Source organism: Dermacentor variabilis, chromosome 2 (genome assembly GCF_050947875.1).
Source record: "Dermacentor variabilis isolate Ectoservices chromosome 2, ASM5094787v1, whole genome shotgun sequence".
Lineage (NCBI taxonomy): Eukaryota > Metazoa > Arthropoda > Arachnida > Ixodida > Ixodidae > Dermacentor > Dermacentor variabilis.
In genome coordinates, this window is record NC_134569.1 from 244,684,287 (window position 1) to 244,699,834 (window position 15,548).

Here is a 15,548-nt window from a genome sequence, read left to right on the forward strand (position 1 = left end):
TAGTGATGCAGATCTGAAGATAAACGAAAGAAAAAGTGAATTCGTCAAGCCTCGGGTAGTTTTTCTTGAAAAGGTGTTTGATGGTGTCACCAAAAGCACCAAACGAGAGTTGGTGCAACGAATCTCGAAGCTTACGAAGCCACATGATCTGCATTCATTCAGAGTTTTCTTGGACTTGCTGGCCGCTCCAGAGCATCTAAAATGATTTTGGTAAAACAGCAAGATGCTTGACTGAACTGACCAAAAATGGTGTCCCTTTCTCTGGACTGAAGAATGTGAGGTAGCCTACCAGGAAGTCGTACATCGTATATCGTCTGACCCAGTGCTTACGTTACCTGACTTCAGCCTGCCCTTTGAGATGAATACTGACGCATCTAACTACGGTACAGTGAAAGTCTTATACCAAAGAGACACTCGATCTTCTCCGAGTCAGCAGCTACCAGTGATGTTACTATTCCTACACCTACAGCCCTCATCAAGTTAATTATACTACGACCAAGAAAGGGGCCCTGGCTGTTTTAAGAAGTTAAAGGAGCTTCAGAGTTTTCTTCGTTTATGCTCGTATTTCCGACGTTTCATTCGAAATTTCGCTTCCATTAGTGCACCCCTGACAGTCCTTCTAAGTGGCGACGATAAACATTCTGAGAGGGTGCCGCTCCTAATTCTCGACGCTAATGGGAGAACGCAGGGAATGAATTTCGCTTGCGGAGGCTAGACCAACCTAGACGGGCCACGAGGAGAGAGCTTATGTTGGCGGTGAAGCTCGCCTCCTGAAATCATGGGTTCGTGGCACTGAAATCTTTCTATCTCGGCTAATAATGAACCAATTTGAAAAATTCTTGCGCTAGAGGACATGTAGCAAGTTCCAGCGTATTACAAAAGTTTTCTATGTGTTCTCGTGTGGGGCCCTTTAAGGAAAGGCTGCAAATATACCACCTTTCTGTAACTTCATCATGTCTCATTCTCTTGTCTTGCAGAAAGTTCTAGGGGTCATTGAGCTGTACTGCTTACAACGCGAGAAATTCAGATATCGTGTATGAAAATGCTGACACGCAGACGCAAACTGATATTGAAGACACAGCATCTGGGGAGCCCAATGTACGAACAAATGTTTAGACATTGCAAATTGTTAGAAAATTACAGGTGCCCAGTAGACGCTCTATACATAAAAAGGAAATCGCGAGAAAATGCTAGAAAGCGCCATGAAACGTGCTTAGACGACAGATTTCAGCATATTTCAATAATAAATGTTGCCTTGTCCTACTTTATCCACGCAACACATACCAGAAGAGATAGAAGCACGCTTAAACACGCAGTGCGCCTTCATTCAAGACGGCCCTGACAAAGCGCACGCGATAATACACGCTGGATATTCTGGCGTTTGCCGCTCGTTAGCCAATTACCACGGTCGGTGCCGACCGCTGCGGCAGCTCGCATTCGCGCCCGTTTGCAGGCCACCACAAGGCACCTGGAACACCAGGCAGCGCGCTGGTGTCGAACGAGCGGCGTCTTAAAACTACGTTGGCACAATAACTCTAAGCATAACACTGTACACTGCAGCATGCCTTCTCAATGGTAGGGCTCGAACGATCAGGAGATAGACGCTAGTTAAAAAGTTCAAGCGGATTCCCAGTAAAAAAAATGTGCGGAACGGCAATGGAAGCAAAGTTCTGTCAGCAATATCTGTGCGGGCCACTGGAAACCCTTTTGCGGATGAAAGTGGGCGCCGCCGCTTCACTGCTCGGCTCCTTCCTCGGTGAAGAGCTTGTGGTAGACGCCCTCCCGCCGCATGAGCTCGGCGTGCGAGCCTTTCTCGACCACCCTGCCGCGCTGCATGACGAAGATGCGGTCCACGTCCTTGATGACGGACAGCTTGGACGACACCATGACGCACGTGCGGCCTCTGCTCGCCTCGGCGATGGCGTCGCGCACCACCTGACGGCGAAGGCGATCGACAAACGGCGTCGGAAGCCGCGCAAGCCGGCAAAATGGAGAAACGATAGTTTGCGCTTTGCAACCGAGAGAGGTGACCGCGCCACGTTTTATTTAACGCGGTAAGTAGGCATATGTAAATGCGTTCAACAGAATTTTCGAAAGGGTGGTACTAACGTTTCTCAAGTCTTGCACGCTGTACGCACAAGGTTGGTGGACCTCGTGCTTGTTTTTTCAAGTTCATTTTTATATTTTAATGGCTACTGACAAATATTACAGCGGATTTTGGTGTATTTTGTAGTACTTTTTGGTAGTGACTTCTCGAGTGCTAAAGCTGTGATGTGACCGTCCAATTTCCCTCCGATCACACCAAGCCACAGGGCTCTTTTCCACGACGCACTGCACTAAACCAAGCGCCCCGCTGCAATTCATTGGTCATTAAAACAAGTCACGCATATACGTTAAACTGGCAATTCTCGGCCCAAGTACAACGCTGCAGGTCTGTACTGTAACGTGAAATACGGTTCCGAATTGTCGGATAAATAAACACCTGGTCAACAACATGCAAATTTTAGGGGCACACCGAGAGCTAGAAACTTAAGTTATGACTAAAGCTTGCCTGTCTGTGGTTCTTTTGGAACAGCTGTGAGTGTAGACAGACACAGACACGGACCACGTGAGCACTAGAAGTTTACAACTAAAGCAGAAATAATGTTTCTGCTCCTTCACGGCGGCTTTGCTAAGATATGGTGACCGCAGAAGTTTACAGGTTGTAAGCCCATGAAAGGGGACACGCAAGCAGGCGGCACTGCGATGCACAACTTGTGCGTGTGCATGGTTTCAATGTGCAGTTATCACAGTTGAAGGAATGCCGTCCATTTGCGCTCAGTGCTGCTTATGCGTGACTTTCTTAGTCAATGTGATGGCTAGTGGATTCAGTGTGCGTAGCATTTGTAGAAAAATCTTCTTTCTGACATCATAGCAATGACATCATAGCTAGTTCCTAAATGTCTTCCCACAGATGTCATGCATCGTCTGCAGCTTATACAACTGTACTAAAAAGGAAGGTGCATTCCTCGTTATTTGCGTGAATCAGTCAGACTTTCTATTGGAGGTAATGGGTTGGCTCAGTCACGCTGCATTGCGTGGTTGCTTGACACTGTCATGAAACGTTTCAAGTGTTACCAAATGGTAATACTTGGAGATTGAGAAATGCGGCATATAATTCACCGAAAGACATCTATAGGACAGGTATTTTCCAGCTCCGCTACTGGTTGTAAGGATCCCTCCACACCGCTCGCCGTCTGCTATTTCGTGACAGACTGCGATCGACTCGCTCGCCTGCTGGTTTTCGGCGTCCAGACCCTTGACGGCGTCGTCGACCAGCAGGATGCGCGGGTCCCGCACCAATGCCCGGGCTAGGGCCACTCGCTTGGCCTGGCTCTCGCTGAGCAACGGCGGCTCCCCCGGCGGCGGCAGCACGGTGTCGTAACCCTGAGGCAGCTGCGTGATGAAGTCGTGCGCCTGTGCCCGACACGCAGCCACCACGACCTCGTCGCGTGACACGTCGCGGCTGTTGTCGCCGTACGCGATGTTGTCGGCAATGTTGTAGCTACGCAGCAGAGTTTCCGAGCTCACGTAGCCCAGTTGCTCACGCATCCACGACAGCCGCATCATCTTGGTCGAGATGTGGTCGATCAGCTGCACCGGACCCAAAGATCGTATTGGGATATGCGAAACGCGGCCGATCTGGCTTGACCGCTTAGGGGACGCTAACGGCGCATATATAAATGAGAACGCAACTCAGTATTGCATTACGATGACTTTACGATAGACACACATGCGTACGTTTTGGAACATTGTGTTAACGGTGCTACTCCTAAATCTAGTTAACTCATGACGACAAACATGTCGCTCCCAACCGTGGCGTTGCGCAGTCCTCAACGATGAGCTCAATATTATTCTCTTTTTTTTCTGAGAGGCTTTGCAATTAATATTCACCTGGTATCTTACCCTGGCTTGAACCAATAGATCCGATTTCTGCTGACTAGTTTAGTTTTAGCCAAGTAATCAGTATACCGAAGCCTTCTTTGAATAGCTTCATAGATAATAAAGTGCACGCATAGGTATTCATCTAATACATTCCTGAGCAAGCTTTTTCATGGTCGGGAAAGTTACAAGCAACGTGAGAAAGAATGGAGACAGAAGGGCAGATAAATATGCGTTTTCTTGAAATAGCGCAACTTAGAATAAGCAAAGTAAACAAAACACGCACGTGAAATAACAGAAGCTAAAGGCATTGTTTCATTTAGACATATGTCTGTAAGCAGACCGTCTGTACAATTATCACTAAGGAATTGACGTTTCTTGGTTTGCCGGCACGTGTCGAATGATGCTGCGTGTTTGCTTGTTGTTCTTTCACTTAGTATAAAAGCGTCACAGGTGTCACGAAATAAACCAGCTGGTAGTTTTCCGCCTCCTTGTCTCTGTTGATTTCATATAGGTTTTTACTTAACGCGTCTTGTTTTCCTTACTCTCTCTGGTTGCTCTAACTCAAGAAAACGTCGTGGCATACCAACTCGCTCAAACCGCCACCACCGAGAAACAGACGGGACAAAAGCTGCACTATCAACGGAAGTTTATCAACTCAAGCGAACCGCTTCTTTGTTCGTTTATTGTTTCATAAACAAACGCTTGTGGAAAGGAGATCAAGAAAAAAATGCAGCAGTATGTATGGAGGCAGCGGGCAGCACAAATATGGTACTGGTCTCAAAGAAACGAAGTAGAGCGTACTAGACGTCGCCTAGCATGTTTCATACAGTGCCTCACGCAAAAAAAAGCTTGTATAAATACACAGATCTCGCAGAAATAAAGCTTCTTCAGCACAGCAGATCCGTTGAAGCAGACGGCGCCGTAAGGTGCTCTCACTAAATTATTTCCGGGTATGTTTCTATGATCTGATGTGTGATCGCATTAAAGAACGCCCCATGGGCGCCGAGTGTTCATCCTGCCGGGGGCGGGGGCGATTCGCATCCTTCTTTTTTTCATTCGATCCCCCCCTCCCCCCCGAGCGTGCTCCTTGGAAAGAGGCATACACGGGCGGAGAGGTAATATATGCAAACGTCAGTTTTATTTGTTCATAAAGTCGAGCGAATATGCTAAGTAGAATGACCGCATGGTTCTTAAGATACTAAACAGATGAAAAACGAAAGTGAAACAGACGTGAACTCTTTGTGGACATTCAAAAGGCCCTTCGTAAAGGTGAGAGAGAACACTGGGCAGCACGAACATTTCCTCAACAAGCTAACAATTCAAATACTACGAACTCGTGACAAACCCTTCGCTTGTAAGAACCAATGGACAATACAAACATTCCACAATAGGCTAACAATTAAAAAATAAGAGATTTTAAGCTGTTCGTGTAAAAAACATTGGGCAGTACAAACATATCCACAATAAACTAACAATATAACGTAAACACAGATCCTAAACTCTTCGCGTTTCGAAAATGTTAACAAACTACCGATCTCGATACAAAACAGAAAGACAAGAAAAATACTGAAAGGGCAGAGGTTGTGAAAACGAAGCGGCAAAATGTAGATTTTATGGAAGGGGATGAATTAAGGTCAAGAGCTGTGATAGCTTGAATAATGCTGGCGCATTAAACTGTGATGAAGTTCACTGTTATTTTATACAAAGGCTACCGCACGATCGAGAACGTGTTTCTACGCACAGTTGATCTTTCAGTAAACTAATTCGCGATGACACTGAGATTTATTTTGCGAGCAGGCTCTTTGTGCCCGTGGAGAACCTCTATAGGATCTAACCGCGCTTATCCCATCTGACCTCAGGCACCTTTTCACGTGAGGAAGGCACACAACGATCTATCAGGTGTGCATGACGTGACTGGGATAGTCAAAGCAATTTTGACAAGCTCAGCCACCTCGAGCAAGAGATCTCGCAGCTGCTGACAGTTATCGCCCGAAAGCATCTCTACAACACACTGAAACGTATTCAAGGGTGCATTGCGCTGCCTTGCTGCATCTATTAGCATACTACGATGAAAGTTTAGCCGTTCAGGCTGAAGATCTTGACCGTAGAAATCGCAACAATCTCACTCCGTTTCTGGAATGTCACTGGCGCAATGTTCTAGAAGCTGTCTTTGCTTTCTGCATCATCGTGACCACGAAGTGCCAATCCCTGGCATGCTAAGTACCGCAATGAAGATAATGTCGCTATCATCAGCACTTTCGTTGCGTCTCCATTACTTTTTGCTTCCCAATTACACAAGCAGTTTCTACATTCACCCCTCCCTCCCTCCCTCCCTTTCACACCTGCGGTTCCGCTCATGGCCACACGGTGCGGATTCGAGGTCTCGGAACTTAAATATTATAAGAGCTTTCTTCCAGTTAGAAAACTCATTTTCCATGAACGTCAAGCGAGAAACCTTATCCCTGGAACTTAAATAATTTGGACGAAAAATGTTCATCTCACAAGCAGCGCGACAGGTCTCACAATATACCTTGTTCACTGACGCGTCATACGGAAACCGTTTGTACGGATGTTTCCAAGCTGATTGGTAATATCGTCCTTGTTGTGGTTTAACATTAGGGACTGGATCCTCAGCCACAATTTGCACGCGTGCGGAGGCAATGGTTACAGCGACAGATGTCGAGCCTATGCCGCTATATATAAGGCAAACCTCGGCAGGTGCAGAAGCAGACGGTGAAGGTCCCATGCGACGTGGATTGCATGTCCTTTCATCATTCTCTTTGGAAGGTCTGTTCTTTTTGGTGAGATATCTGTCCATTGTACTGCAGTAAAACACGTTGTGGGACTAGTTGGCGCATAGCTTTCAATAGGTGAAGCGCCAATAGTGACGGCACACAAAAAGAAATAGTTGCAAGTAGCGCCTTGTCCTGGTCTGTATTTCTTCTTGTGTGCGGTCACTATTGGCGCTTCACCTATTGAAATCTGTCCATTGTTTTTCCCGGTTTCAATAAACACGACCACCAAAGAATGGAGTGCCAAAGCGTGTTCTGGTTTTAAGAGAAAAAATTGGGGGCCAATGCACTTTATGATTGGAATAATTGGAGATCGCAGGGAGAGACCTTCGTCCTGCAGTGGACATAAAATAGGATGATGATGATGATGATGATGATGATGATGATGATGATGATGATGATGATGCACTTTATGAAGGTGCAATGCTATCGAAGCTGTCGTGCTTCCAAATTCGCCCCCCAATCCATGGAGGGAATATGGTTGGACAGCAAAGCCAAAGTAGTGCATGAAATAAAACCCTATTGACAGGGGCGCAGTTCAAAGGAGTGCACGAAACAAAACACGCTTGTTTGTAATTTGAGATTGAGCATACTTCTTAGTTAAGTATCTTAGTGAAACTTGGAAGGACTAGAGTTTTATACTAGCAGGCAGACATGGAGATGTCCAATTCACTCCCGTAGTGGGCAATGTATTGACAGCAGATGGGAATTATAGAACTTTTACAACTTCACTGTGAAGTACCTAATTAGTAAAAGTAAATGAAACTCGGGGTAATGATGTAGTTGCCTTAGTGGCCAATTGTCATTTAATTTTGGGGGGATAGTTTTGATAAAACAAAAGTTACAGCCGTTTTCTGCAGAGAATTCGTGATAAAGTTGGCTTTGACGCAAGGCGTTTTAAATATGAAAAGCTTTTAGCTCCCGTTGTCGGCGACCTTCAAGTGACCACGAGCCAAAAGCCGGAGCCCTTATGCGGGCACTCAAACGAGAATAAAATGAGATCATCTGGGCAACCAGTCTAAACTTAAGAATATGCGGGCTCTGGACCCCAACCCTTTACATAGGACCGCATTACATGCGGTAGTTGCTGACCAAACATGTAACAAAATGTTGCTTCCGATTTATTCCCTATATTTGTTCACAACATAACTCAAGCTGTAACTTCTAGCACGCTGGAGTTCTATTGCGCTAGCAATTATAGAGACATTTCAAGCGCTCTATAGGCGCCGGCGTCGCCGTGAGGTTCCGTCTAAAGTCTAAGGGCAATAACACCGTTGCCGCGCGCTCTACGCTGTATGTACGAGTGAAGGCTTGCGAAAGGAGCCGACAACCGCGGCTCAATCTCGCCCGCACGATAGAGACGAAAGCGGCCAGGAAGCGCGCCATCTCCAGTCGTGCGCAAGGTGGTACCCAATGTTGCGAGGCGCCGGGGCGAGCGGAGAGAGAGGCGGCGGCGGTGTCCTACTCCGCCTGCAAGTGCGCATGTGACGGTTGCGCGCGATCGCGCGGCCGTATCTTGAGAGCGATCTGCGTTGAGGGCAGAGTCTAGGTACGTCTGCTGCTCGTAGCTTTGTGCGTGCTGTGTGTTCTCGGCGCTTACTTTTCGTTGAAGCGATAGACAGCACGAATGTCCCTTCGCTCACTGCTGCTGCCGTGTTTCCTCGCGCCAGCGTTTTGACAGCGTGTTTCCGCGGTTGTCGAGTCAGATATGATCATGTTTGCTTCGGCGCACTTGACACCATGCTTGTTCTTTTAGTTAGTGTGTCTATAGTACAAGTTTACACAACCAATAAAGCTACTATCCCTACGTAGTATAATAATAATAATAATAATAATAATAATAATAATAATAATAATAATAATAATAATAATAATAATAATCCTATTTTATGTCCGCTGTAGTACGAAGGCTGCTCCCGGCGATCTGAAATTACCCCTATTCTGTGCCAACAGATTTCAACTTGCGCCTGCGTATTTCCTAATTTCATCACGCTACATAGTTTCCCGCGAGTGTAGTATGCCTACGTTTACAAGTTTATACGCAAAATAAATCTACTGTCCTTACTTCGTATAGCTGTCGTCTACTACTTTGCAATCGCAATAAATGCTTTGCCTTTAGCGCGAAACTGCGACTTTTTTATTAGTCATTTCCAATAGCAACGTGCAAAGCATATACAAGGCGCCATACACTTCATTGTCATCTTTTCGCACTGAGACAGGGTTGCCTGTGCTCCATTGAACGCCAGCGGTCCGAGAGTACCGTGGCGCGGATTTTGTGTCGCCTCGAGAGATGGCGCCACGCTGCGTGCCGCCTCCTTGAGCCGGTTTCCTTCTTCTAGCTGGGCAGCGTCCATGTGGACCAGTGCGCAGTATGGCGTGGTGCGGTTTGTGTGGGGGGGAGGGGTGTGCAGTTGCGAAGATGAACTACACCCATTTTAAGATTGTGGCTAGTATCTTCTCCAACCCATCTGCTTTGGTGGTTGCCATTTCATGCTTACGTTCTGAAATGCCTTACTGACGTGGGACTTCAACTCAACTTAAAAAAAAATGTCGTTTCGGCGCCCGAAAGTTCACTATTCTTGGCCACGTTGTATCGCGAGACGGCATTCTTCCGGATCCAGCCAAGCTCTGCGCTGTCACCGACTTTCCACCGCCAAAGAAGTTAAAGAAGCTTCAGAGTTTTCTTCGTTTATGCGCGTATTTCCGACGTTTCATTCGAAATTTCGCTTCCATTAGTGCACCCCTGACAGTCCTTCTAAGTGGCGACAAAGAACTTTCCGAGGGGGCGCCACTCCAAATTTTCGACGCTAATGGGAGAACGCAGGGAAGGAATTTCGCTTGCGGAGGCTAGACCAATCTAGACGGGCCACGAGGAGAGAGCTTATGTTGGCGCTAAAGCTCGCCTCCTGAAATCATGGGTTCGTGGCACAGAAATCTTTCTATCTCGGCTAATAATGAACCAATTTGAAAAATTCTTGCGCTAGAGGACATGTAGCAAGTACCAGCGTATAACAAAACTTTTCTATGTCTTCTGGTGTGGGGCCCTTTAAGGAAAGGCTGCAGATATACCACCTTTCTGTAACTTCAACATGTCTCATTCTCTTGTCCTGCAGAAAGTTCAAGGGGTCATTTAGCTGTACTACTTACATCGCGAGGAATTCAGATATCGTGTATGAAAATGCTGACATGCAGACGCAAACTGATATTGAAGACACAGCATTTGGGAGCCCATTTTACGAACAAATGTTTAGACATTGCAAATACAAAGCTGAAAAAGAATAAGCGCCGCGACTGCTACATAATTGGCTGCCACGCCACAGTGGCGAAGGAGACCCAGGTGAGGAATGACGGCTTCCAGTAGAGACCGTGGGAAAAACTCACCATAATGTATCGATGATAAGCTGCCCAAGTACTCTTCACAGGCCGGTTAGTCCCCCTTTCTTGAGGTGGCTGTGGGTTGAGTCTGTGTGGCCGATTCCCGGACGGCACATGACCAGCTAGCAAAACTGTTATAACCTGGCCGAGGAAGAAGCGAGAAAGGTGCTTCTGAACACGAAGTGGGCGGCTGGGATGAGCTGAAGTAAACCATGATGGCCGGCTTGTCGGTCTAGTTACCTGTTCTGCTACAAATCTGGCGCAGTCGCATATGGAACACCTATTTTCCACAGACAATGTGCACCGACGTTACAGTTTCCCGTTATAAGCCGGTGAACGTTGCACAGTGCATCTGCAGTAAAGAGCGGTCTTGTTCGGGTGAGCACTTGCCATATTGAACTCTTGCTACTGCAACTTGACTCCCTGAAGTCGAACGCTGGCGAGGGCTTTCAAGATTGCCATGAGTGATCCCCAGCATGACGCAGACGTCGTGCGTTCTTGCGAGCTTCGCCGTTCCACCGCAGCAAATCCCGTCTTCATGAAAACGGATGTAACCTCTCGTGACTACGATTTAGAGGACCACAGTGCAAGTGCGCTGATGCGCGATATAATGAAGTTGCAAGAAGCGAATAGCCAGCATCAGCAGTAACTATTTGATTTTTCATTGCAAGGAAACTTTATGGAAATGAGGAAGACCCCCATGCAGCTTGTCATGCCGGAGGTCTATGTCTGGTCGCACACCGGAAGTGTCCAGGAATGGCTTGATTTTTACGAATACGCGTGTGACAGGAATTGCTGGCGAGAGGATAAAGGCAAAGTTATGAACATGCGTCTGTTCTTGGGAGGTAGTGCAAAGATTTAGCACGAGCTTCGAACTTCTGAATAAGCTGAACGCCCATGGAACGAGTGGAAATAGAGCTTTTTATTTTCATTCGGTGAGAACAAGCTTCAAAGCTGGGATCAATATATGTCTTACAAGTACAACTCCGGGCCGGTTCTTGACTATTTCTTTGAGAAAAGGAGAGTGCTGCATTTCGCTGACTGTGCTCTATTCCAGGCTTCATTGGTCACGCTCATTATGCTGGGACTTCCGGAAGACATGCGGTGTCGTGCTCAGCTTCGAAAGTCAAACAACACAGAAGAGTTACTACAGAATATAAAAGAGCTGTGTTATAATGTTCAGCAACCTGTGAGCAGTTATGATAATGTGAAATCCCAAGATGAAATGGCGCCACCGAATAAACAAGTCGCATATCAAGAGAAGAACAGGAAGGCAACTACACACACCTCTTATTGGAATTCACCGCGACCACAACACAAAATATTTCTTGTAGAGCGTACCAATTTGGTATATGTTGCGGTGCATGTAAATGGAACAGATGCCAGCGCGTGGGTTGACAGTGGGGTTTGCATCACCGTTGTGACCAAGAAACACATTCCGGACTTGAACCCAGTGAAAGATTTTCTAATCAGTGTGTATGGATACGATGGCAAAAAGCAAGTGCACAATGAGTGGGCCGAGGTAATCGTCACGTGTCAGAGCAAGAGTATCAAAACCAGAGCGTTGGTCCTCGATGGAGTACAATATCAGATGATTTTGTCACGCCCAGCAATGCAAGAGCTCTGTCTCAATTTTTATTGGGATGGCCAAGTTACTGCTCAAGATGATCGTCAGTTATCATCATTCTCTATTTTTAGTTAAAGCTTTCTGAAGCCCGCTACAGCGGATGACATCATCAGGATGTACCCGGAGATCCTCTGTGTAGGAGGTTATCCTAAGGCTACATTCAAGTTTAAAACACCGTTCGAGCTTCAAGATACAACAGCTGTGAAAAGCAAGCCGTACAATATGTAACGAGATATGAAGATATGGCTCAAGGAATAAGTGCAGGAGATGCTCGACGCTGGTGTTATCCGACCGTCCACGTCTACCTTTGCATTACCAATCACTATAGCACCGAAAGAATACGGAACGTACAGACTTTGCATTGATTACCGTAAAATTCACCTGTTCCCTTTTCCCGGTGCCACACATCGACCAAATTGTGAACGAAACTGATGGTTGCAGCGTCTTCTCTCGCTTGGATCTTTGCAAGGGCTTTTGGCAAGTGCCTTTAGTAGAAGAAATGAAAAAGTTTTCAGCATCTGTGATTCCTTTTGAAAGATATGAATATAATAGGCTGCTTTTTAGTTGGAAGGATTCGCCAGCTTTATTTAAAAAGATGGTGTATAATATTTCGAAGCCACGTCTTGGAGCACTTGGGCACTATTCTGCAATCGCTTAGTGATGGAGATCTGAAGATAAACGAAAGAAAAAGTGAATTCGTCAAGCCTCGGGTAGTTTTTCTTGGAAAGGTGTTTGATGGTGTCGCCAAAAGCACCAAACGAGAGTTGGTGCAACGAATCTCGAAGCTTACGAAGCCACATGATCTGCATTCATTCAGAGTTTTCTCGGACTTGATGGCCGCTCCAGAGCATTTATAAAAGATTTTGGTAAAACAGCAAGATGCTTGACTGAACTGACCAAAATGGTGTCCCTTTCTCTGGACTGAAGAATGTGAGGTAGCCTACCAGGAAGTCGTACATCGTATATCGTCTGACCCAGTGCTTATGTTACCTGACTTCAGCCTGCTCTTTGAGATGAATACTGACGCATCTAACTACGGTAAAGTGAAAGTCTTGTACCAAAGAGACACTCGATCTTCTCCGAGTCAGCAGCTACCAGTGATGTTACTATTCCTACACCTACAGCCCTCATCAAGTTAATTATTCTACGACCAAGAAAGGGGCCCTGGCTGTTTTAACAGCAGTCCAATATTTCGGGTCATATATCAACGGGAGAAGTTTTGAATTATATACAGATCATCAAGCCTTGACTTACCTCCTGAACATGTCGGACCTTCAAAATCTTCCATCGTTCAGGTAGCTATCTGACAGACGCGGATGCATTGTCTCGATTGGTAATTGAGCTCTCACATGAGATTATTAATATGACGAAGCTGTGGAAAGGATGTGACGACCTATATCTTGAAAACGAAAAATTCATGGTACCCGAGACTCTTTCAAAAATACTCCACCTTTACCACGATACTCCAGAGTCCGGCGGCAACGATTGTTTCTAGCGCATATTTTACAAGATTTTTCAAAGGTTTAGATGGAAACGCATGAAAAGAGACATTGAAACTATCTACGGTGATGCAATTTGTGCCAGATAAAGCCCAGTAGTGACCACGACAAGACAAGCTTGTGTTGCCCAAACACTACGACAAACCTTTTGAAGTCATACATGTAGACTTCACCGAGTTGAAAAAGAAGAGTCCAGGTGTAAGCAAAACTAAGTCATTTGTGGTCGAAATAGATCAATGTACCAGAATGGTGGCTACACGGCCCGGCAAGGAAGGCGCAAACAGTGCCATAGCCCTCCTTGAAAGAGGCATATTCTCCAATGTGAAGATTGTGATATCGGACACTGGGCCTGCATCCCTTAGCAGGAAGATTCAAGAGTGGGCAGATAACCGTGGCATCACACTGCGGCGTTGTATGCCTTATCACCTGCAGGGAAATGGAATGGCGGAGCGGGTGATACGCGATTTGATACAATTCATATCCATGCATCGAAATTTTAACGGCGGCTTCAAATGTTGCTTAGAAGCGGTTGTGGCTCATCATAACACGACTCATCCAAGCAGTCTTGTGTGCAGAACTTCCACGGCTACAAATCTATGTAGCCGTGGAAGTTTAAGACTGCTGTTCTTTCAACTTTTAGGCAAATGTAGTTGTTGTCCTTCAGTCGATTTGTCCAAAACCGTACATAAGAAGACATATTGCACCATGGCCCCATCGCTAATCTCCGAGGGCCCTACAACGCGGCTACAGCGAGCCCTAGAGGGCCCTACAGCGAGCCATCCAGCCCTCCCCATGGTCGATGCCTATGGAAGGCACATTTACCAGCATTCATAGACGACAATACGACTGCAGCGTTTTTGGAACCAGCCATTACAGGCGACTGACAACCGCAAAGGCGCTGTGTCCTACGCCGCTTCCGCGTTCCCACCACCACCATCACCACAACCACCACCACCACCATCACTACCACTACCATCATCATCATCATCATCATCATAAAAACGTGGCAGCCTCTTACAGGCGCTGAAATTTGGTTATATAATCTCACAGTAGGCTTGGCGTCTGAAATTCCACTTTAATATGACAGTTTTCACATCGGTAACACTTACCGTTGCGGGAATTACCCAGCATTGGAACGCGGAATGTAGATATAATTACGATATCATTGAGCGATGTTCAAGAAACGAGCCGCCGAGAGAACGACGACGAAGTTGATCGGTGCGCTTGGCGCGAGCGAGTGTCGGCCTGGCTGCCTGGCTCCAGTGTAGTAAATAGCCTGTAAACAGCCTCTTCTGTCTGTGTCTTTCCACACGCAACATTCTGGTGGAGGTCAGCGATCCCCGTCCTCACCACGGAACTCAGAAGTAGTCGGCACACCGAGCTTGTCACCATGCCTCCCGGTGACGCGCCCACCTCTGAAACGGCTTCGGCTTGCCCCACTGCTCCAATCGTCACGGTCGCCCCACATCGCGACCCAGGTGTGTTCTCTGGCCTGGAGGGCCAGGATGTTGACGACTGGATCAAACTCTATGAACACGCCAGTGCTAATAACAGGCGGGACCCAACGATTATGCTCGCCAATGTCATCTTTTATCTCGGCGGCACCCCACGCGTGTGGCACCAAACGCATGACGACGAGATAACCAGTTGGGACAATTTCAAAGAGAAGCTACGGGAACTGTTCGGCGACCCCATTGGGCGCAAGGTTGCCGCGAGAAAGGCTCTTGCGTCTCGTGTTCAGTCATCTACCGAGCCGTACGTTTCCTACATCCTCGACGTCTTGGCTATATGCCGCAGAGTTGACGATGTTATGTCCGAAGCCGATAAAGTGTCACATATTCTAAAAGACATCGCCGACGACGCTTTCAATTTGCTTGTTTTCGGCAACGTCTCGACTATCGACGCCGTCATCAAAGAATGCCGTCGCCTTGAACAAGCTAAGAGGCGCCGTATCACACACCACATCACACGGCTACCCAACACTGAGCTACATCGACATGTGAGGGTTGACCACGTCAGACCACCACCTGTGAAGATGTCACCGGTATTGTTCGCCGCGAACTAGAGGCCACCTGTTCGCCAGCTTTCTCCACGACGCCTCCCGATCCGCCAGCAGCAACCATTGCGATGATCCAGGCCGTCGTCCGACAGGAATTTGAGAACATTGGTCTGAACTCCGTATGTTCCACGTCTCAACCCAGCGTTCCCCAGTTCTCTAGCGGCCCTCCTCGTCCTCGGTAGTCCTTTTCCGCCACATCTCGCCGCAACCCGTCCGATTGGCGTACCCGTGATGACAGGCCAATCTGCTTCCACTGTTGTCGCATCGGCCAC

At 47.1% G+C, this 15,548-nt stretch overlaps 1 protein-coding gene across 1 annotated transcript in view; it reads right to left on the reverse strand.

The window, feature by feature from the left end:
• Window positions 1-1,734: 1,734 nt before the first annotated feature.
• LOC142570743 (phosphatidylcholine translocator ABCB4-like) overlaps window positions 1,735-15,548 on the reverse strand; it is a 90,319-nt gene continuing 76,505 nt past the window's right edge. Inside the window, exons 6-7 of the mRNA XM_075679085.1 lie at window positions 3,274-3,633; window positions 1,735-1,935 (exon numbers count right to left, since the gene is read on the reverse strand). Coding sequence (XP_075535200.1) covers window positions 1,735-1,935; window positions 3,274-3,633 — 561 coding nt within the window. The remainder of the gene's footprint in view (window positions 1,936-3,273; window positions 3,634-15,548) is intronic.